Source organism: Taudactylus pleione, unplaced genomic scaffold (genome assembly GCF_031769625.1).
Source record: "Taudactylus pleione unplaced genomic scaffold, aTauple2 ptg001142l, whole genome shotgun sequence".
NCBI lineage: Eukaryota > Metazoa > Chordata > Amphibia > Anura > Myobatrachidae > Taudactylus > Taudactylus pleione.
The window spans coordinates 221,889-248,458 of NW_028285543.1; the positions used below are offsets into that span (position 1 = coordinate 221,889).

The window sequence follows — 26,570 nt, forward strand, 5'->3', positions numbered from 1 at the left end:
TTCCTATATTGGAGAAGCAATATTGGATGCCAGTCTCCTAACCTCCAGAGTCTCGGCCACGACTGTATCTGCCCGCTGTACCCTGTGGCTGCGCTCATGGAAGGCAGATGCGGATTCCAAGAAAGGCCTTGAAGGGTTACCCTATACTAGAGAGATCTTGTTTGGCCCAGACCTTGACAAGATTGTAAATACGGTGGTAGCATCGAAAATGGCATTTCTGCCTTCAGCTACTTCTACTTCAAGGCCTCGGACTACATCTTGTAAGTCCTTTCATCCTCAAGGAAAGCCAAAAGGCCAGTCCTTTCCTAGGCAGTTGGCCTCAACGAGGACCACCAAACACAGGACCAAGCAGACCTGGAACACCAGACGCCCTGCTTCTAAACCCGAGGATAAACCCTCAGCCTGATGAGACGGGCCTCCCTCTGGGGGATCCCAGAGTGGGTGGTCGACTTCTTCGGTTAACCCAGTGCTGGTGTCTATCCACCATGGATGCTTGGGTAAGAGAAGTGGTCTCTCCCGGGTACGCCCTCTCATTTCTCAGACAGCCTCCCCACCAGTTTTTCTACACAGGTCAGACCCGAACAAGACCTTACAAATCCAGAAAGCAATACAGTCCTTGCTACAAGCAGGGGTAATTATGCCGGTCCCACTGTCTCAGCCAGGGACTGGTTATTATTCTACTCTCTTTCTGGTTCAGAAGAATGGGTCTCATTGGTCTACCCTACGCTCCATCTTCCTAGCTATGGAACCTGGGGACTTTATGGTACCGCTGGATATTTGCTATACTACAGTAACACTTCCAATTTCAGGCTCTGCCCTTTGGACTGTCCACAGCTCCACGGGTGTTTACCACGAGCAACCTTCATAGACGCATTGTCAGTGAAGTGAACCTTCCAGTTTGCGTACCTGTTCCCTTGGGTCTCCCTTCTTCCTGGAGTCCTGCGGAAGTTCAAACAAGACGAAGGTACTGTCCTGCTGGGGGCTCCAGCTTGGCCCAGCCATCACTGGTACTCAGATCTTCGGAGTCTCTCCATCGGCACTCCATTCCTGCTGTCTCAACTTCCGGACCTGTTATCTCAGGGTCCTTGCTTTTATCCGGACCTGGGTCCGTCTGTCTTTGACGTTGTGGCTCTTGAGACATCCCTCCTGAGGTCCAAAGGATTCTCTAGCTCTGTAGAACAACACTATGATCAGAGTGCGTAAGCCAGCCTCTGCTCGGATCTACCACAGAGTGTGGCGTACATATTTCTAATGGCGTTGTACCAGAAGCTACGATCCTCAAGTGTTTAGGATTTCCAGAGTCCTGGACTTCCTTCAAGCTGGATTGGACCTTGGACTTTGCCTTGCTTCACTGAAAGTTTATGTCTCTGCTCTATCCATTTGGTTCCAGTGTAGACTTGGTCCACTACCGGATGTCCACACCTTCCTCCAGGGTGTCCTCCGGACTCAAACTCCCTTTGTCCCTCCAGTGGCTCTGTGGGATTTGTCAGTAGTTCTTTGTGCCCTCCAGGGTCCTCAATTTGAACCCATGGATTCTGTGGAACTCAAGTGGTTCACAGTGAAGACTCTTTTTCTTCTGGGTATTGCATCTGCCAGGTGGTTGTCAGAATTGGGGGCGCTCTCCTGTCATCCCCCCTTATTGATATTTCCCCAAGACAGGGCTGTGCTTCTCACTCGCCCTGAGGGCCTGATTCAGACCCGCAGGATGCTCGCAATTGGGTCGATGGTGCCCTACTGCGCATGCGCACGATGGAGGGAGCTCCGTTGTGCGCATGCGCGAGACCCAGCTAGCGACGGGGTAGCCGTCGCTCCGGGTCTCGCACCAAAGGGGGCGTGATGTTGATTGACAGCACGCCCCCTTTGGTGGGAGTGCCGGGTGCGTTGCTGCCAGACGGAGGCGTTCCCATGGGAACGCCTACCGTCTGAAGCCGGCCCCACTGACATCAGTAGTGATGTCAGTGGGAGTGATTTTGGCTCTGATAGAGCCAAAATCATTCCAGGGCTTGCGGCAGCGAGACCCTACCGCAGGGTCTCCGTCGCAAGCCCGATGGTCGCGATGGTCTTGACCATCGCGACCATCATCATGGACGCTCGCTATAGCTGTGGGTGGTCACCCACAGCTATGCGAGCGTCCAAGAGGCCGCTCTATTTTCATGTAGGAGGGCCCTGATTCAGAGCGAGCGCTCTGGTCAGAGCGTCCGGCTCGGAATCCGGCCCTGAGTTTCTTCCTAAGATGGTTTCTAGTTTCCATATAAATCAGGAAATTATTGTACCGGCCTTTCAGTCACCAGAACTCTCGGCTGGTGAGGCCTCATTGGATGTGGTCCACGCTCTCAGGATTTATGTGGACCATACCAGTTCCCTTCGGAAATCAGACTCCTTATTCGTGCTTGGATTTCACAAGAAGGGATGGCCAGCCAATAAACAAACATTGGCCAGATGGCTTCGTATGACTATTTCAGAGGCTTACACACAGACAGGCTTGCCTGTTCCTGGCTTCTTTCACAGCTCATTCTACTCGGTCTGTGGGCCCCTCGTGGGCGGCTCGCCGTGGCGCCTCGTCTATTCAGCTTTGTAAGGCGACCACATGGTATTCCATTCAGACCTTTCTAAGGTGTAATGCATTAGATACCTTTGCCTCTCAGGACGCTTCCTTTGGGCGCCGGATTCTCCTCTCAGCGCAGGAGCTCCCCCACCCTTAAGAGGACTGCTTTGGGACATCCCCAAGGTCTCCCTGTGGAGCCTATGGACACTGAAGAAGAAAATTAGAGTTATGGTAAGAACTTAGCTTTTTTAGCTCTCTTTCTTCTATAGGGTCCACAGGGCCCCGTCCTGACGAACCTGGCTTCATATGGGCTGTGTTACTGGTCACCGGTTTCCCGTTTCCTTCTCTGTGAGAGTGATTCTTGTGTGTACCAGTCTTCATTCTCTCTTATTCTCCTCCGGCCTTTGGCTACTTACCAACTGAGGAGCCTCTGGCTCGGGGATGGGGTATAAGGAGGATGGACCAGTGCATCCTGGGAGCTGAAAGCTTTAGCTGCGTGGTGCCCGGGATCCTGATCCATCACCTACACCCCCAAGGTCTCCCTGTGGACCCTATGGACTTCGAAGAAAGAGAGTTGACAAAGGGAAGTTCTTACCATAACTCATTTTCTGAGAGATGCAGCAAGTGCTGGACAAGAGGTGAAGGATGAAAAGTATATTAGTGCCAGGACTAGGAGCGTAAAGACCCTTATCCAGAATATTAACATAATGCAGGGGCTTCACATACCACCAAGCAGGTCATGATTTCAGGATTTCCTAAAAATATGACCTGTGGGGCTTACTTGAGGATTGGAGCTGGAAACCCCTGAATGTAATAGAATGAAAACAATGGTTCTGTGATAATAACCTTATTATTCCTTCATTTCTATAACACTGTACAAGCCAATGACGTTATTACACAGTGTTATGGTGAAGTATCAGTCTCTGACTAAATAATGGTCTCTGTGCTACTAATAAATAATGAAATACTAATAGAAACGAAACTGAAGTTCAATCAATTCCCACAGTCATCCCAGAACACCCGGGGGGGGGCATATTCCAAAGGTGAGACCATAGCCTGTACCGTAATGATATTCGGGTGACCTGCAAATATACAGTATAAACACACCCTTAATCAGTGATAAGCAATCGTTGGATTCAAATCACCCCATTGTCCTACGGTGATCGCTCCCTCCACCGTCCTTACTCTGTAACAATGTATTAGGAGACACAGGGGCATATGTATGAGTGGGTGTTACCTGTGTATTCAGTAACTGCGCTCATTATACACAGATATACAGGTGTCACATATCCCATTACTCAGCGCAGTCTCCCATATACAGACTCAGGAGCACACAGATATACAGGTGTCACATATCACATTACTCAGCACAGTCTCCCATATACAGACTCAGGAGCACACATATATACAGGTGTCACATATCACATTACTCAGCGTAGTCTCCCATATACAGACTCAGGAGCACACAGATATACAGGTGTCACATATCACATTACTCAGCGTAGTCTCCTATATACAGACTCAGGAGCACACAGATATACAGGTGTCACATATCACATTACTCAGCACTGCGCTACATACAGACTCAGGAGCACACAGATATACAGGTGTCACATATCACATTACTCAGCGCAGTCTCCCATATACAGACTCAGGAGCACACAGATATACAGGTGTCACATATCACATTACTCAGCGCAGTCTCCTATATAAAGACTCAGGAGCACACAGATATACAGGTGTCACATATCACATTACTCAGCGCAGTCTCCTATATACAGACTCAGGAGCACACAGATATACAGGTGTCACACATCACATTACTCAGCGCAGTCTCCCATATACAGACTCAGGAGCACACAGATATACAGGTGTCACATATCACATTACTCAGCGCAGTCTCCCATATACAGACGCAGGAGCACACAGATATACAGGTGTCACATATCACATTACTCAGCACAGTCTCCCATATACAGACTCAGGAGCACACATATATACAGGTGTCACATATCACATTACTCAGCACAGTCTCCTATATACAGACTCAGGAGCACACATATATACCGGTGTCACATATCACATTACTCAGCGCAGTCTCCTATATACAGACTCAGGAGCACACAGATATACAGGTGTCACATATCACATTACTCAGCGCAGTCTCCCATATACAGACTCAGGAGCACACAGATATACAGGTGTCACATATCACATTACTCAGCACAGTCTCCCATATACAGACTCAGGAGCACACAGATATACAGGTGTCACCTATCACATTACTCAGCGCAGTCTCTATATACAGACTCAGGAGCACACAGATATACAGGTGTCACGTATCACATTACTCAGCGCAGTCTCCCATATACAGACTCAGGAGCACACATATATACAGGTGTCACATATCACATTACTCAGCGCAGTCTCCCATATACAGACTCAGGAGCACACATATATACAGGTGTCACATATCACATTACTCAGCGCAGTCTCCCATATACAGACTCAGGAGCACACAGATATACAGGTGTCACATATCACATTACTCAGCGCAGTTACCTATATACAGACTCAGGAGCACACAGATATACAGGTGTCACATATCACATTACTCAGCGCAGTCTCCTATATACAGACTCAGGAGCACACAGATATACAGGTGTCACACATCACATTACTCAGCGCAGTCTCCCATATACAGACTCAGGAGCACACAGATATACAGGTGTCACATATCACATTACTCAGCGCAGTCTCCCATATACAGACTCAGGAGCACACAGCTATACAGGTGTCACATATCACATTACTCAGCGCAGTCTCCATATACAGACTAAGGAGCACACAGATATACAGGTGTCACACATCACATTACTCAGCGCAGTCTTCCATATACAGACTCAGGAGCACACAAATATACAGGTGTCACATATCACATTACTCAGCGCAGTCTCCCATATACAGACTCAGGAGCACACAGATATACAGGTGTCACATATCACATTACTCAGCGCAGTTACCTATATACAGACTCAGGAGCACACAGATATACAGGTGTCACATATCGCATTACTCAGCGCAGTCTCCCATATACAGACTCAGGAGCACACAGATATACAGGTGTCACACATCACATTACTCAGTGCAGTCTCACATGTACAGACTCAGGAGCACACAGATATACAGGTATCACATATCACATTACTCAGCGCAGTCTCCCATATACAGACTCAGGAGCACACAGATATACAGGTGTCACATATCACATTACTCAGCGCAGTCTCCCATATACAGACTCAGGAGCACACAGATATACAGGTGTCACATATCACATTACTCAGCACAGTCTCCCATATACAGACTCAGGAGCACCCATATATACAGGTGTCACATATCACATTACTCAGCACAGTCTCCTATATACAGACTCAGGAGCACACATATATACCGGTGTCACATATCACATTACTCAGCGCAGTCTCCTATATACAGACTCAGGAGCACACAGATATACAGGTGTCACATATCACATTACTCAGCGCAGTCTCCCATATACAGACTCAGGAGCACACAGATATACAGGTATCACATATCACATTACTCAGCACAGTCTCCCATATACAAACTCAGGAGCACACAGATATACAGGTGTCACCTATCACATTACTCAGCGCAGTCTCTATATACAGACTCAGGAGCACACAGATATACAGGTGTCACATATCACATTACTCAGCGCAGTCTCCCATATACAGACTCAGGAGCACACATATATACAGGTGTCACATATCACATTACTCAGCGCAGTCTCCCATATACAGACTCAGGAGCACACATATATACAGGTGTCACATATCACATTACTCAGCGCAGTCTCCCATATACAGACTCAGGAGCACACAGATATACAGGTGTCACATATCACATTACTCAGCGCAGTTACCTATATACAGACTCAGGAGCACACAGATATACAGGTGTCACACATCACATTACTCAGTGCAGTCTCCCATATACAGACTCAGGAGCACACAGATATACAGGTATCACATTACTCAGCGCAGTCTCCCACATACAGACTCAGGAGCACACAGATATACAGGTGTCACATATCACATTACTCAGCGCAGTCTCCCATATAAAGACTCAGGAGCACACAGCTATACAGGTGTCACATATCACATTACTCAGCGCAGTCTCCATATACAGACTCAGGAGCACACAGATATACTGGTGTCACACATCACATTACTCAGCGCAGTCTTCCATATACAGACTCAGGAGCACACAGATATACAGGTATCACATATCACATTACTCAGCGCAGTCCCTCATATACAGACTCAGGAGCACACAGATATACAGGTGTCACCTATCACATTACTCAGCACAGTCCCTCATATACAGACTCAGGAGCACACAGATATACAGGTGTCACCTATCACATTACTCAGCACAGTCTCCCATATACAGACTCAGGAGCACACATATATACCGGTGTCACATATCACATTACTCAGCGCAGTCTCCCATGTACAGACTCAGGAGCACACAGATATACAGGTGTCACCTATCACATTACTCAGCGCAGTCTCCCATATACAGACTCAGGAGCACACAGATATACAGGTGTCACATATCACATTACTCAGCACAGTCTCCTATATACAGACTCAGGAGCACACAGATATACAGGTGTCACATATCACATTACTCAGCGCAGTCCCTCATATACAGACTCAGGAGCACACATATATACAGGTGTCACCTATCACATTACTCAGCGCAGTCTCCCATATACAGACTCAGGAGCACACATATATACCGGTGTCACATATCACATTACTCAGCGCAGTCTCCCATATACAGACTCAGGAGCACACAGATATACAGGTGTCAAATATCACATTACTCAGCGCAGTTACCTATATACAGACTCAGGAGCACACAGATATACAGGTGTCACCTATCACATTACTCAGCGCAGTCTCTATATACAGACTCAGGAGCACACAGATATACAGGTGTCACATATCACATTACTCAGCGCAGTCTCCCATATACAGACTCAGGAGCACACATATATACAGGTGTCACATATCACATTACTCAGCGCAGTCTCCCATATACAGACTCAGGAGCACACATATATACAGGTGTCACATATCACATTACTCAGCGCAGTCTCCCATATACAGACTCAGGAGCACACAGATATACAGGTGTCACATATCACATTACTCAGCGCAGTTACCTATATACAGACTCAGGAGCACACAGATATACAGGTGTCACATATCACATTACTCAGCGCAGTCTCCTATATACAGACTCAGGAGCACACAGATATACAGGTGTCACACATCACATTACTCAGCGCAGTCTCCCATATACAGACTCAGGAGCACACAGATATACAGGTGTCACATATCACATTACTCAGCGCAGTCTCCCATATACAGACTCAGGAGCACACAGCTATACAGGTGTCACATATCACATTACTCAGCGCAGTCTCCATATACAGACTAAGGAGCACACAGATATACAGGTGTCACACATCACATTACTCAGCGCAGTCTTCCATATACAGACTCAGGAGCACACATATATACAGGTGTCACATATCACATTACTCAGCGCAGTCTCCCATATACAGACTCAGGAGCACACAGATATACAGGTGTCACATATCACATTACTCAGCGCAGTTACCTATATACAGACTCAGGAGCACACAGATATACAGGTGTCACATATCGCATTACTCAGCGCAGTCTCCCATATACAGACTCAGGAGCACACAGATATACAGGTGTCACACATCACATTACTCAGTGCAGTCTCCCATGTACAGACTCAGGAGCACACAGATATACAGGTATCACATATCACATTACTCAGCGCAGTCTCCCATATACAGACTCAGGAGCACACAGATATACAGGTGTCACATATCACATTACTCAGCGCAGTCTCCCATATACAGACTCAGGAGCACACAGATATACAGGTGTCACACATCACATTACTCAGCGCAGTCTCCCATATACAGACTCAGGAGCACACAGATATACAGGTGTCACATATCACATTACTCAGCGCAGTCTCCCATATACAGACTCAGGAGCACACAGATATACAGGTGTCACATATCACATTACTCAGCACAGTCTCCCATATACAGACTCAGGAGCACACATATATACAGGTGTCACATATCACATTACTCAGCACAGTCTCCTATATACAGACTCAGGAGCACACATATATACCGGTGTCACATATCACATTACTCAGCGCAGTCTCCTATATACAGACTCAGGAGCACACAGATATACAGGTGTCACATATCACATTACTCAGCGCAGTCTCCCATATACAGACTCAGGAGCACACAGATATACAGGTGTCACATATCACATTACTCAGCACAGTCTCCCATATACAAACTCAGGAGCACACAGATATACAGGTGTCACCTATCACATTACTCAGCGCAGTCTCTATATACAGACTCAGGAGCACACAGATATACAGGTGTCACATATCACATTACTCAGCGCAGTCTCCCATATACAGACTCAGGAGCACACACATATACAGGTGTCACATATCACATTACTCAGCGCAGTCTCCCATATACAGACTCAGGAGCACACATATATACAGGTGTCACATATCACATTACTCAGCGCAGTCTCCCATATACAGACTCAGGAGCACACAGATATACAGGTGTCACATATCACATTACTCAGCGCAGTTACCTATATACAGACTCAGGAGCACACAGATATACAGGTGTCACACATCACATTACTCAGTGCAGTCTCCCATATACAGACTCAGGAGCACACAGATATACAGGTATCACATATCACATTACTCAGCGCAGTCTCCCATATACAGACTCAGGAGCACACAGATATACAGGTGTCACATATCACATTACTCAGCGCAGTCTCCCATATACAGACTCAGGAGCACACAGCTATACAGGTGTCACATATCACATTACTCAGCGCAGTCTCCATATACAGACTCAGGAGCACACAGATATACTGGTGTCACACATCACATTACTCAGCGCAGTCTTCCATATACAGACTCAGGAGCACACAGATATACAGGTATCACATATCACATTACTCAGCGCAGTCCCTCATATACAGACTCAGGAGCACACAGATATACAGGTGTCACCTATCACATTACTCAGCACAGTCCCTCATATACAGACTCAGGAGCACACAGATATACAGGTGTCACCTATCACATTACTCAGCACAGTCTCCCATATACAGACTCAGGAGCACACATATATACCGGTGTCACATATCACATTACTCAGCGCAGTCTCCCATGTACAGACTCAGGAGCACACAGATATACAGGTGTCACCTATCACATTACTCAGCGCAGTCTCCCATATACAGACTCAGGAGCACACAGATATACAGGTGTCACATATCACATTACTCAGCACAGTCTCCTATATACAGACTCAGGAGCACACAGATATACAGGTGTCACATATCACATTACTCAGCGCAGTCCCTCATATACAGACTCAGGAGCACACATATATACAGGTGTCACCTATCACATTACTCAGCGCAGTCTCCCATATACAGACTCAGGAGCACACATATATACCGGTGTCACATATCACATTACTCAGCGCAGTCTCCCATATACAGACTCAGGAGCACACAGATATACAGGTGTCAAATATCACATTACTCAGCGCAGTTACCTATATACAGACTCAGGAGCACACAGATATACAGGTGTCACATATCACATTACTCAGCGCAGTCTCCTATATAAAGACTCAGGAGCACACAGATATACAGGTGTCACACATCACATTACTCAGCGCAGTCTGCCATATACAGACTCAGGGGCACACAGATATACAGGTGTCACATATCACATTACTCAGTGCAGTCTCCCATATACAGACGTAGGAGCACACAGATATACAGGTGTCACATATCACATTACTCAGCGCAGTCTCCCATATACAGACGCAGGAGCACACAGATATACAGGTGTCACATATCACATTACTCAGCACAGTCTCCTATATACAGACTCAGGAGCACACATATATACAGGTGTCACATATCACATTACTCAGCGCAGTCTCCTATAAACAGACTCAGGAGCACACAGATATACAGGTGTCACATATCACATTACTCAGCGCAGTCTCCCATATACAGACTCAGGAGCACACAGATATACAGGTGTCACCTATCACATTACTCAGCGCAGTCTCTATATACAGACTCAGGAGCACACAGATATACAGGTGTCACATATCACATTACTCAGCGCAGTCTCCCATATACAGACTCAGGTGCACACAGATATACAGGTGTCACATATCACATTACTCAGCGCAGTCTCCCATATACAGACTCAGGAGCACACAGATATACAGGTGTCACATATCACATTACTCAGCGCAGTCTCCTATATACAGACTCAGGAGCACACAGATATACAGGTGTCACATATCGCATTACTCAGCGCAGTCTCCCATATACAGACTCAGGAGCACACAGATATACAGGTGTCACATATCGCATTACTCAGCGCAGTCTCCATATACAGACTCAGGAGCACACAGATATACAGGTGTCACACATCACATTACTCAGCGCAGTCTCCCATATACAGACTCAGGAGCACACAGATATACAGGTGTCACATATCACATTACTCAGCGCAGTCTCCCATATACAGACTCAGGAGCACACAGATATACAGGTGTCACATATCACATTACTCAGCGCAGTCTCCCATATACAGACTCAGGAGCACACAGATATACAGGTGTCACATATCACATTACTCAGTGCAGTCTCCCATATACAGACTCAGGAGCACACAGCTATACATGTGTCACACATCACATTACTCAGCGAAGTCTTCCATATACAGACTCAGGAGCACACAGATATACAGGTGTCACATATCACATTACTCAGCACAGTCTCCCATATACAGACTCTGGAGCACACAGATATACAGGTGTCACATATCACATTACTCAGCACAGTCTCCATATACAGACTCAGGTGCACACATATATACAGGTGTCACATATCACATTACTCAGCGCAGTCTCCCATATACAGACTCAGGAGCACACAGATATACAGGTGTCGCATATCACATTACTCAGCGCAGTCTCCATATACAGACTAAGGAGCACACAGATATACAGGTGTCACATATCACATTACGCAGCGCAGTCTCCCATATACAGACTCAGGTGCACACAGATATACAGGTATCACATATCACATTACTCAGCGCAGTCTCCTATATACAGACTCAGGAGCACACAGATATACAGGTGTCACATATCACATTAATCAGCGCAGTCTCCATATACAGACTCAGGAGCACACAGATATACAGGTGTCACATATCACATTACTCAGCGCAGTCTCCCATATACAGACTCAGGAGCACACACAGCTATAGAGGTGTCACATATCATATTACTCAGCGCAGTCTCCATATACAGACTCAGGAGCACACAGATATACAGGTGTCACATATCACATTACTCAGCGCAGTCTCCCATATAGGGACTCAGGAGCACACAGATATACAGGTGTCACATATCACATTTCTCAGCACAGTCTCCCCATATAGAGACTCAGGAGCACACAGATATACAGGTGTCACATATCACATTACTCAGCGCAGTCTACTATATACAGACTCAGGAGCACACAGATATACTGGTGTCACATTACTCAGCGCAGTCTCCCACATACAGACTCCGGAGCACACAGATATAGAGGTGTCACATATCACATTACTCAGCGCAGTCTCCTATATACAGACTCAGGAGCACACAAATATACAGGTGTCACATATCCCATTACTCAGCACAGTCTCCCATATACATACTCCGGAGCACACAGATATACAGGTGTCACATATCACATTACTCAGCAAAGTCTCCATATACAGACTCAGGAGCACACAGATATACAGGTGTCACATATCACATTACTCAGCGCAGTCTCCCATATACAGACTCAGGAGCACACAGATATACAGGTGTCACATATCACATTACTCAGCGCAGTCTCCCATTTACAGACTCAGGAGCACACAGATATACAGGTGTCACCTACCACATTACTCAGCACAGTCTCCCATATACAGACTCAGGAGCACACAGATATACAGGTGTCACACATTACATTACTCAGCACAGTCTCTCATATACAGACTCAGGAGCACACATATATACAGGTGTCACATATCACATTACTCAGTACAGTCTCCATATACAGACTCAGGAGCACACAGATATACAGGTGTCACATATCACATTACTCAGCGCAGTCTCCCATATACAGACTCAGGAGCACACACAGCTATAGAGGTGTCACATATCATATTACTCAGCGCAGTCTCCATATACAGACTCAGGAGCACACAGATATACAGGTGTCACATATCACATTACTCAGCGCAGTCTCCCATATACGGACTCAGGAGCACACAGATATACAGGTGTCACATATCACATTACTCAGCACAGTCTCCCCATATAGAGACTCAGGAGCACACAGATATACAGGTGTCACATATCACATTACTCAGCGCAGTCTACTATATACAGACTCAGGAGCACACAGATATACTGGTGTCACATTACTCAGCGCAGTCTCCCACATACAGACTCAGGAGCACACAGATATAGAGGTGTCACATATCACATTACTCAGCGCAGTCTCCTATATACAGACTCAGGAGCACACAAATATACAGGTGTCACATATCCCATTACTCAGCACAGTCTCCCATATACATACTCCGGAGCACACAGATATACAGGTGTCACATATCACATTACTCAGCAAAGTCTCCATATACAGACTCAGGAGCACACAGATATACAGGTGTCACATATCACATTACTCAGCGCAGTCTCCCATATTCAGACTCAGGAGCACACAGATATACAGGTGTCACATATCACATTACTCAGCGCAGTCTCCCATTTACAGACTCAGGAGCACACAGATATACAGGTGTCACCTACCACATTACTCAGCACAGTCTCCCATATACAGACTCAGGAGCACACAGATATACAGGTGTCACACATTACATTACTCAGCACAGTCTCTCATATACAGACTCAGGAGCACACATATATACAGGTGTCACATATCACATTACTCAGTACAGTCTCCATATACAGACTCAGGAGCACACAGATATACAGGTGTCACATATCACATTACTCAGCGCAGTCTACTATATACAGACTCAGGAGCACACAGATATACTGGTTTCACATTACTCAGCGCAGTCTCCCACATACAGACTCAGGAGCACACAGATATAGAGGTGTCACATATCACATTACTCAGCGCAGTCTCCTATATACAGACTCAGGAGCACACAGATATACAGGTGTCACATATCCCATTACTCAGCACAGTCTCCCATATACATACTCCGGAGCACACAGATATACAGGTGTCACATATCACATTACTCAGCAAAGTCTCCATATACAGACTCAGGAGCACACAGATATACAGGTGTCACATATCACATTACTCAGCGCAGTCTCCCATATACGGACTCAGGAGCACACAGATATACAGGTGTCACATATCACATTACTCAGCGCAGTCTCCCACATACAGACTCAGGAGCACACAGATATACACGTGTCACATATCACATTACTCAGCGCAGTCTCCATATACAGACTCAGGAGCACACAGATATACAGGTGTCACATATCACATTACTCAGCGCAGTCTCTATATACAGACTCAGGAGCACACAGATATACAGGTGTCACATATCACATTACTCAGCGCAGTCCCCCATATACAGACTCAGGTGCACACAGATATACATTTGTCACTTATCACATTACTCAACGCAGTCTCCTATATACAGACTCAGGAGCACACAGATATTCAGGTATCACATATCCCATTACTCAGCTCAGTCTCCTATATACAGACTCAGGAGCACACAGATATACAGGTGTCACATATCACATTACTCTGCACAGTCTCCTATATACAGACTCAGGAGCACACAGATATACAGCTGTCTCATATCACATTATTCAGCGCAGTCTCCCATATACAGACTCAGGAGCACACAGATATACAGGTGTCACATATCACTTTACTCAGCGCAGTCTCCTATATACAGACTCAGGAGCACACAGATATACAGGTGTCACATATCACATTACTCAGCGCAGTCTCCCATATACAGACTCAGGATCACACAGATATACAGGTGTCACCTATCAAATTACTCAGCGCAGTCTCCCATATACAGACTCCGGAGCACACAGATATACAGGTGTCACATATCACATTACTCAGCAAAGTCTCCATGTACAGACTCAGGAGCACACAGATATACTGGTGTCACATATCACCTTACTCAGCGCAGTCTCCTATATACAGACTCAGGAGCACACAGATAAACAGGTGTCACATATCACATTACTCAGCGCAGTCTCCTATATACAGACTCAGGAGCACACAGATATACTGGTGTCACATTACTCAGCGCAGTCTCCCACATACAGACTCAGGAGCACACAGATATAGAGGTGTCACATATCACATTACTCAGCAAAGTCTCCATATACAGACTCAGGAGCACACAGATATACAGGTGTCACATATCACATTACTCTGCACAGTCTCCTATGTACAGACTCAGGAGCACACCGATATTCAGGTATCACATATCCCATTACTCAGCTCAGTCTCCTATATACAGACTCAGGAGCACACAGATATACAGGTGTCACATATCACATTACTCAGCACAGTCTCCTATATACAGACTCAGGAGCACACAGATATACTGCTGTCTCATATCACATTACTCAGCGCAGTCTCCCATATACAGACTCAGGAGCACACAGATATACAGGTGTCACATATCACTTTACTCAGCGCAGTTTCCTATATACAGACTCAGGAGCACACAGATATACAGGTGTCACATATCCCATTACTCAGCACAGTCTCCCATATACAGACTCCGGAGCACACAGATATACAGGTGTCACATATCACATTACTCAGCAAAGTCTCCATATACAGACTCAGGAGCACACAGATATACTGGTGTCACATATCACCTTACTCAGCGCAGTCTCCTATATACAGACTCAGGAGCACACAGATACACAGGTGTCACATATCACATTACTCAGCGCAGTCTCCTATATACAGACTCAGGAGCACACAGATATACAGGTGTCACACATCACATTACTCAGCACAGTCTCCCATATACAGACTCAGGAGCACACAGATATACAGGTGTCACATATCACATTACTCAGCGCAGTCTACTATATACAGACTCAGGAGCACACATATATACTGGTGTCACATTACTCAGCGCAGTCTCCCACATACAGACTCAGGAGCACACAGATATACAGGTGTCACATATCACATTACTCAGCAGAGTTTCCTATATACAGACTCAGGAGCACACAGATATACAGGTGTCACATATCCCATTACTCAGCGCAGTCTCCTATATACAGACTCAGGAGCACACAGATATACTGGTGTCACATTACTCAGCACAGTCTCCCATATACAGACTCAGGAGCACACAGGTATACAGGTGTCACATATCACATTACTCAGCGCAGTCTCCCATATACAGACTCAGGAGCACACAGATATACAGGTGTCACATATCACATTACTCAGCGCAGTCTCCCATATACAGACTCAGGAGCACACAGGTATACAGGTGTCACATATCACATTACTCAGCGCAGTCTCCCATATACAGACTCCGGAGCACACAGATATACAGGTGTCACATATCACATTACTCAGCAAAGTCTCCATATACAGACTCAGGAGCACACAGTTATACTGGTGTCACATATCACCTTACTCAGCGCAGTCTCCTATATACAGACTCAGGAGCACACAGATATACAGGTGTCACATATCCCATTACTCAGCACAGTCTCCCATATACAGACTCAGGAGCACACAGATATACAAGTGTCACATTACTCAGCGCAGTCTCCCATATACAGACTCAGTAGCACACAGATATACAGGTGTCACATATCACATTACTCAGCGCAGTCTCCCATATACAGACTCAGGAGCACACAGATATACAGGTGTCACATATCACATTACTCAGCGCAGTCTCCTATATACAGACTCAGGAGAACACAGATATACAGGTGTCACATATCACATTACTCAGCGCAGTCTCCCATATACAGACTCAGGAGCACACAGCTATAGAGGTGTCACATATCACATTACTCAGCGCAGTCTCCCATATACAGGCTCAGGAGCACACAGATATACAGGTGTCACATATCACATTACTCAGCGCAGTCTCCCATATACAGACTCAGGAGCACACAGATATACAGGTGTCACATATCACATCACTCAGCGCAGTCTCCTATATACAGACTCAGGAGAACACAGATATACAGGTGTCACATATCATATTACTCAGCGCAGTCTCCTATATACAGACTCAGGAGCACACAGATATACAGGTGTCACATATCACATTTCTCAGCGCAGTCTCCTATATACAGACTCAGGAGCACACAGATATACAGGTGTCACATATCACATTACTCAGCGCAGTCTCCCATATACAGACTCAGGAGCACACAGATATACATGTGTCACATATCACATTACTCAGCGCAGTCTCCCATATACAGACTCAGGAGCACACAGATATACAGGTGTCACATAACACATTACTCAGTGCAGTCTCCCATATACAGACTCAGGAGCACACAGGTATACAGGTGTCACATATCACATTACTCAGCGCAGTCTCCCATATACAGACTCAGTAGCACACAGATATACAGGTGTCACACATCACATTACTCAGCGCAGTCTCCCATATACAGATTCAGTAGCACACAGATATACAGGTGTCACACATCACATTACTCAGCGCAGTCTCCCATATACAGACTCCGGAGCACACAGATATACAGGTGTCACATATTACATTACTCAGCGCAGTCTCCTATATACAGACTCAGGTGCACACAGATATACAGGTGTCACATATCACATTACTCAGCACAGTCTCCCATATACAGACTCAGGAGCACACAGATATACATGTGTCACATATCATGTTACTCAGCGCAGTCTCCCATATACAGACTCAGGAGCACACAGATATACAGGTGTCACATATCACATTACTCAGCACAGTCTCCCATATACAGACTCATGAGCACCCAGATATACAGGTGTCACGTATCACATTAATCAGCGCAGTCTCCTATATACAGACTCAGGAGAACACAGATATACAGGTGTCACATATCACATTATTCAGCGCAGTCTCCCATATACAGACTCAGGAGCACACAGACATACAGGTGTCACATATCACATTACTCAGCGCAGTCTCCTATATACAGACTCAGGAGAACACAGATATACAGGTGTCACATATCATATTACTCAGCACAGTCTCCCATATACTGACTCAGGAGCACACAGCTATACAGGTGTCACATATCATATTACTCAGCGCAGTCTCCCATATACAGACTCAGGAGCACACAGACATACAGGTGTCACATATCACATTACTCAGCGCAGTCTCCTATATACAGACTCAGGAGCACACAGATATACATGTGTCACATATCACATTACTCAGCGCAGTCTCCCATATTCAGACTCAGGAGCACACAGATATACAGGTGTCACATATCACATTACTCAGCGCAGTCTCCCATATTCAGACTCAGGAGCACACAGATATACAGGTGTCACATATCACATTACTCAGCGCAGTCTCCCATATACAGACTCAGGAGCACACAGCTATACAGGTGTCACATATCACATTACTCAGTGTAGTCTCCTGTATACAGACTCAGGAGCACACAGATATACAGGTGTCACATATCACATTACTCAGCACAGTCTCCTATATACAGACCCAGGAGCACACAGATATACAGGTGTCACATATCACATTACTCAGCGCAGTCTCTCATATACAGACTCAGGAGCGCACAGATATACAGGTGTCACATATCCCATTACTTAGCGCAGTCTCCTTTATACAGACTGAGGAGCACACAGATATACAGGTGTCGCATATCACAGTATTACGTCTCCTGGTGTGTCCTAGTTGCATCGCATTATCACTTAGACCCATTTGCTTCAAATAAAGACAAAAACAGTTGCTTGACGCAAGCAAATTTGCACTGGTCCTTTCTAGCCGAGAGATGCTGTTTGGCGTGACTGCAGCAGTAATGTTTGAGGACACATCTGTATTTGCGGCATTGGACAATGCTTTCCTGTTTGTTTCAGGTCTTGGGAGAAAACGCAGTGGGCGAAGATCACCAAACTTTTCCCGAGCCGAGCTGGAGTGCTTTGTGTCTCTGATGGATCGTTACCTTCCCGATAACTTACAGAGAGCAGGCGCCATCTCCCTACACCAGCGCCGAACCATCCTCATGGAGATTGCCCGGTGCCTGGAACCCATGTCTGGCTGTCTACGCACTCCACGACAACTGCTTCACCGATGGGCGGATTTCAACAACCGGGATCCTGAGCGTCTGACTGAGATACGGACGCGGTTGCACATTGGTAATTTTTTGCTCCCAGTCCAGTGTCAGGGTGATTGTGAGATGTTTCTGATGAACTGACAAAGCCTGGTGGTCAGTGCTGGGATTAGACAGTAGAAAAGTCAATGTGGTTTCTGGAGGTGAGCTCTGTAGAAGACCCAAGATATTTTATCAGCCAGTAGATCCTCTCCTTTTCTTTTCGGATGTCGTCTCAGAATGGTGGGTTGAAAAGGGGGAGACAAACAAAAACAAAATAATGTGTAGAATCCTTTTTCAACAAATTGTTCCTTATTCAATGGCCAAATATTGGTCAGTCTGCAGCAAACAACGTACCACACTTGAGTAGTGAGTATGGTTAACTTATATGTGTTTCTTTAAGTGGATCTTTCACCAACTATTAGTCCATAAAAACATCAAAAGAAGAATAAAACCACAAAGAGGCGCACCCCACTCACTTCAAGCTTAAGTGGGTTCAAGCATATAACGGTTTCTTTGTAGCAGCAGGTCCCCGCAATAGGATTTCCTCCTCGTCTCGTTATCACGTAGCACCAATGTGCAAAGTGGGAGAAATAAATACAGGGGGAAATGATGTATAGGATCTTATACAAGTGGGGAATAAATAATCCAATCCGGTAGAACACCAGTACACATACCCCACTTACTCCAAAAACAGGCAAAGTAAAACATATACGAGGGTTGTTCAAAAAGTAATGCCTATATGCTCACAACACAGATTTTATTATAGATACAGATTTGAAAATTTGCAGTAAAATACTTTGTAAATGTAAAATGTTGACCCCGGAGACAGTATTTGAGAGGGCCAAACAGATGAAAGTCAGAAGGGGCCAAATTAGGACTGTATGGTGGATGTGGTATTATTGCCCACCCCATTTTGGCAATGGCTGCATATGTTGCCATCGAAGTGTTAGGTCTGGCATTGTCGTGGTGTAAGATGACATTTGACAGTGGAATTGTTGACCTTTTTTTGTGGATGGTTTCTTTCAGCTTCTTAAGTGTAATAATGTATCGATCACTGTTGATTGATTGGTTTTGTTCCAAGTAATCGATGAGAATAACACCTCAGCAATCCCAGAAGAATGTGGCCATGACTTTGTTTACGGATCGCTGTGATTTAAACTTTTTTGGCCTAGGTTAACTTGGGTGTTTCCATTGCTTTGATTGGCCATTTGTTTCTGGGTCATAAAGGAATACCCAGGTCTCATCTCCTGTAATGAGATTTTCCAAAAACGTCTCAGGGTTGGCTTCAAAGTTGGTCAAAAGGTCATTGCGCACTTCCACCCTCTGGGCCTTATGATCCCTGGTTAGTTGCTTTGGAACCCATTTTGCACACACTTTGCAATATCCCAAATCATTGGTTAGTGTTTCTACAGTGCCATGGCTACATTCCAGGTCATCACTGATATCTCTGATGGTCACACGATGGTCTTTCTGAATCATGGCATTGACTTTGTGTCGGTTCTCTGCTGTCACTGCAGTTGATGGTCTGCCACCACGAGGTTTGTCGCACATGGACGATTCTCCCGATTGAAAAAACTTCATCCACCTTCTGACATTGCTGTAGTCACTTGTACGCTCACTGTACACTTTTTTCAGTCTTCTGTGGATTTCTGTAGCACTGCAGCCTTCTCTTTCCAGGAATTCAATGACGGATCTTTGTTTCATCTCGGATTCCATGGGATTTCTTGGACTACCTAAACAGAAATATATATATAGCTAGCAGACATATTAAACTACAAACTGACAAAGTTTCAAATAAATATTGCATATTATTTCAGAGTTATGAGCATTTAGACATTACTTTCTGGACAACCCTCGTAGAAGTATCTTTAAAAGTGAGCATACCATACTCACTTCAGGGCATATAATTTGCTTCCTATTCAAGCTATCTTTATTGGAATCAGTATAAATTCTCCAGCAACGTGCTAGGGAGTAGTGTGCCAATAAAAGCATAAAACACCTTCTGGAAAGTCTATAGCCAGGGGCCTCCCGAGATGGTGAGCAATAAATGGTACCTTCCAGATAGGTGCCAAAATCAGTCAGGTGTCCCTTTGGGTAAATAGAACAGTCCAAAAAGTAAGTGCACAAAAGTTCAACAGTACCCAAACCAACGCGTTTCGACCATGGGTCTTTCTCAAGGTGTATTGTACATGGGAAGCTGTCCATGCTTTTTTCTGGCCATTCTACCATAAAGCCCAGCTCTATGGAGTGTACGGCTTATTGTGGTCACATGCACAGATACCAGTCTCTGCTGTGGAACTCTGCAGCTCCTTCAGGGCTACCTTTGGTCTCTGTGCTGCCTCTCTGAATAATGCCCTCCTTGCCCGGTCTGTGAGTTTTGGTGGACGGCCCTCTCTTGGCAGGTCTGTTGTGGTACCATGTTCTTACCATTTGTTAATGATGGATTTGATGGTGCTGCGGGGGATCATCAAAGATTTGGATATTTTTTTATAACCCAACTCAGAATTATTGTTCTCAACAACTTTGTCCCTGACTTGTTTGGGGAGCTCCTTGGTCCTCATGGTGTGATGCCTCTTGCTTAGTGTTGTTGCAGCCTCTGGGGCCTCTCAGAAAAGGTGTGTTTATACTGACAGATCATGTGACACTTAGATGTCACACGGGGGGACTTCATTTCACCAATTATGTGACTTCTGAAGGTAATTGGTTGCACCAGAATTTTTGAGGGGCTTCATAGCAAAGGGGGTGATTACATATGCACATGCCAATTTTCAGAATTTTATTTATAAACATAATTTTTTATATATATTTTTCTCATTTCACTTCACCAAATTAGACTATTTTGTGCAGATCCATCACATAAAATTCAGATTAAAAGAAATAAATAAATTACAGGTTGTAATGTAACAAAAAAGGCAACAAGCCAAGGGAATGAATACTTTTGCAAGGCACTGTATGTCTGCGGAACCCAACATAGATATATTACGGTAGGTTAGTAATTCCTAAGCATAGAATGGTTGATGCTGCTCCCCAGGCGTAATATAATGAATACGTTCCTGTATAGCAGGATGGTAAAGAATGAAAATATGTTGTTTAATAACTTTTATTAGTATTAACAAAAAATCAGATAGGAAATTATACACAAAACTGGTAACACCAATTTAGGGAGTGACACCAATTGTGTCATACACAATAAGAATATAATAATGAAGAGTGATTACTTTATTTCCCAGTATCCTCCTGTATGGTGAAATAGCAATATGCTTGTTGTCGTGGTATAATTATTATTGTATCAATCCCAAAAGTCATATTCTTAAGACTCCGGTATCAATACTGTGTAGCGGTAGTTATATACCTGTGATTCAATATTGCGGAAAAAATATAACGGTAATCTGTAATAGCCTCGCAACTCTCTATGTACTGTACGCTCATACTGATAGCAACACCTCCTCCAATGAGAACATGATGGGCAGCAAAGAGTAATAATTATCCTAACAGATTTACATAATACAGATGTCACCTGAGTGTAGTTCATCAGCATTACCTTTACAGGAGTATTGTTATTATGTACCAAATAAGGGGAATCCCCCAGCCGGGTTATGTCTGGATACTCTAATTCACAAAAGATCACTCCCAATACCCGATCTGAGTCCTAGATGACATACTGTAAGGGGTATAGTATAGCTGACAATCTATTGCAGATTACGACACTTTACATTTAAATCACCCTGTTAATGGGGGTTTCTTCTAATGCCCCTTTTACACCAGAGCTAATACCTAGGTTATTGCAGGGTTACCCCGGGTAGCTTCTGGGTGTATAACGGAAGAGCGTTGGATTCCCGGGTGGAGTGACCCGACAATCCAACCCAGGTAACTTGCAGGGTTTAACACAGAAATGACCTGTGAAACTCTGCAGTGTGAACGGCGCAATCCGGGTCACTATGACCCGGATCATGCCGCATGCCAACCAATTGGCCGGCTACAGTGGCGCTTAGCGATGACGTCATCTCCATGCATCCACTCCAATGCCGGTTGAGCCGGGTCACTGCAAACCCGGCTCTGGTGTGAACGGCGCTGACTCGGGAATATCCTAGGTCGGTGCCGGGGGATGTTCCGGGTTCTGATCCGGATTGGATTCCTGTACTTAGGTATAAAAGCCATACAATTAACTAAGAACAGTTTTCCAGGGTAGAAAGATGGCATCACCCCATTCAGTTGTAGTGAGTAGTTACATTTTCTTATTACACATAACAATATGTCGGCTATATTAGGGTTAGAATTCACGGTGTAAGAGGGCATACAGCACCTAAAACCCCGCTCCGCACCTGCTGTTATACAATGTAGATAGTATAGGATGTATAATGAGAGCACGGCGTGGTACAGTAGTTAGTTTGCTGCAGAAGAAAGTAAAGGAGCTTCTGCTGTTATATAATGTACATAGTATAGGATGTATAATGAGAGCACGGCGTGGTACAGTAGTTTGTTTCCTGCTGAAGAAAGTAAAGAAGCTTCTGCTGTTATGTAATGTACATAGTATAGGATGTATAAGGAGAGCACGGAGTGGTACAGTAGTTTGTTTGCTGCTGAAGAAAGTAAAGAAGCTTCTGCTGTTATGTAATGTACATAGTATAGGATGTATAATGAGAGCACGGCGTGGTACAGTAGTTTGTTTGCTGTTGAAGAAAGTAAAGGAGCTTCTGCTGTTATGTAATGTACATAGTATAGGATGTATAATGAGAGCACGGCGTGGTACAGTAGTTTGTTTGCTGCTGAAGAAAGTAAAGAAGCTTCTGCTGTTATGTAATGTACATAGTATAGGATGTATAATGAGAGCATGGCGTGGTACAGTAGTTTGTTTGCTGCGGAAGAAAGTAAAGAAGCTTCTGCTGTTATACAGTGGACATAGTATAGGATGTATGATGAGAGCACGGCGTGGTACAGTAGTTTGTTTGCTGCGGAAGAAAGTAACGAGCTTCTGCTGTTATGTAATGTACATAGTATAGGATGTATAATGAGAGCACGGCGTGGTACAGTAGTTTGTTTGCTGTGGAAGAAAGTAAAGAAGCTTCTGCTGTTATGTAATGTACATAGTATAGGATGTATAATGAGAGCACGGCCTGGTACAGTAGTTTGTTTCCTGCTGAAGAAAGTAAAGAAGCTTCTGCTGTTATGTAATGTACATAGTATAGGATGTATAATGAGAGCATGGCGTGGTACAGTAGTTTGTTTGCTGCAGAAGAAAGTAAAGAAGCTTCTGCTGTTATACGGTGGACATAGTATAGGATGTATAATGAGAGCACGGCGTGGTACAGTAGTTTGTTTGCTGCGGAAGAAAGTAAAGAAGCTTCTGCTGTTATACAGTGAACATAGTATAGGATGTATAATGAGAGCACGGCGTGGTACAGTAGTTTGTTTGCTGCGGAAGAAAGTAAAGAAGCTTCTGCTGTTATACAGTGAACATAGTATAGGATGTATAATGAGAGCATGGCGTGGTACAGTAGTTTGTTTGCTGCGGAAGAAAGTAAAAGAGCTTCTGCAGTCCGGGGGGCGTCGGGGAGTGGTACGCTGTTGTTTAAAACATAGCATCGCAATAATAAACATTATGTTTTAACATATTTTCATTTACAAGAAAACACAGGTGTCGTCTTTACCATCCCGCTAAATAGGATACAGGCTAGTGTTTGTTTCTCTGTAGTGTGGTGCCCTAGCAGCGGGGGATATACTGTAGAGGGGAGGACCCCAATCTCTGGCCTGCACCTCTATGCCCCCCCCAATACATTTTTTATAAATGGATTACACATAAGTACATTAGCACATTATTTGCACTTGAATATAGTTTGTAAGTGTTTGTAGTTATATAAGGAAGCAGATTGCGTCCTACAGCACTTATTAATGCCTCTCGTCTCCTTACAGACATCAGCCGCGAGCAGAAGTCGCCAACAATACAGCGAGCAGCCTCACCTGCCCTGGGTAATGTCCCACACACAGCAGATAGAAACTCTCGCGGTCGGTACAGAGCTGTCACATACTGAGTGTGATTGTGATGGATTCTGGCTGACTTTGTTTGTGTCACTTACAGGTCGGCTACAGAAGGGGGTGCTGTCACTTCCCGGGAAATCTCTGCCTCCCAGTAAGTTCTCCCAGTACATTCAGTTAATGGAGTCACAGTTCAGACTATTTATCTTGTGCATGGCTTGTGGGGCACCGTATATACTGATCCTCCTGTATGGTGGCAGGTTCTGGTCTTTGTAGTGCTTCTCATTGCATGCTGGGTAGTTTTTTCCCAGCAGCCTCTATTGTAGGGGCAAAGAGCAACAATGTCTCATAACAATGTTATTGATTTTAAATATTAACATATTTCTTCTTCAGGGACCATAGGGTCCACAGGGCGACCTTGGGGTGTAGGTGGTGGTTGAGGACCGGGCACCGAACAGTTAAAGCTTTGCTCCCAGGATGCAACGGTCCTTCCCCCTATACCCGCCCCGAGCCAGAGGCACCTCAGTTTTCGTTAGTGCCCGGCCGGAGACGGGTCACCATTATAACTGGGCTGGAAAGCTTTTATTTTATGATTTTCTTTATTTTACATCTATTCTTCAGACTGTCTGTGCTGCCGCTCCGTCACCTCTTCCCAGCGCTGCAATGCCAGCTCCCCCTTGTGCTCTCGGCTGGCATCCCGGGGACCTTGCTAGCCAGCCCCAAGGACAGACCTAGACTGCAGCCCGGTTTCCATGGGGACAGATAAGGCGGGTCAGCGCTTGTGGTGGCCCGCAGATGGGCAGTCTTACCTCCGGTCACAGGGAACAGACCGGAGGTGCTGAGGGTGAACACTGGTTCCGCACACGTGATCCACTAGACCACCAGGGTACAGATGGAGCTGGAATCCAGCGTCCCGGTGGTTAAAAATCAGCCTGGCGAGGTCAGCTTTCCCTATTACAGCGGTCCCTCCCCTCAGCTCAGGGCGCCATTCCTCTGAGGTCTCGCTTCCCTGAGCTGCTCTCTGACCACGCCTCCTCAGAGGTCTCCTGCGGCCATTTTCTCCAGGCTCAGCCACAGCTCTCTCAGGGAAACGCAGGGTCTGGTCCCCCTATATACCTCTCCCTGGAGTCAGGTTATGTAGCGCTATAGCTTACCAGACGCTGAGTCTCTGACCACAGAATCTGTGTAGATGATTGTAGCGCCATTCTGCAGTTATATTGTATTCCTGCATTGTATGTGACTTATGCTAGCGCTGCCTGTCTGTATATTTCTCTACACTGTCAGTATATATCTGTCCATTTTTTCTTATCTTTGCCCTAACATACAGGTGTATTCAGGGTTTCCTGTGCCTCACATTTCTTGTATTTGTGAGGGTTGTCACATACAGTTGGTTAATGCACTGTGCCATAT

General features: G+C 45.2%; 1 protein-coding gene across 4 annotated transcripts in view; it reads left to right on the top strand.

Moving 5' to 3' along the window:
• The window catches only part of LOC148453487 (uncharacterized), a 586,638-nt gene that overhangs the window by 112,216 nt on the left and 447,852 nt on the right, over positions 1 to 26,570 (top strand). For all 4 annotated transcript variants that reach the window (XM_088462053.1, XM_088462055.1, XM_088462054.1 and 1 more), the window contains 3 exons: positions 18,952 to 19,230; positions 25,098 to 25,154; positions 25,264 to 25,314. In XM_088462053.1, the coding sequence (XP_088318179.1) occupies positions 18,952 to 19,230; positions 25,098 to 25,154; positions 25,264 to 25,314 (387 nt within the window). The remainder of the gene's footprint in view (positions 1 to 18,951; positions 19,231 to 25,097; positions 25,155 to 25,263; positions 25,315 to 26,570) is intronic.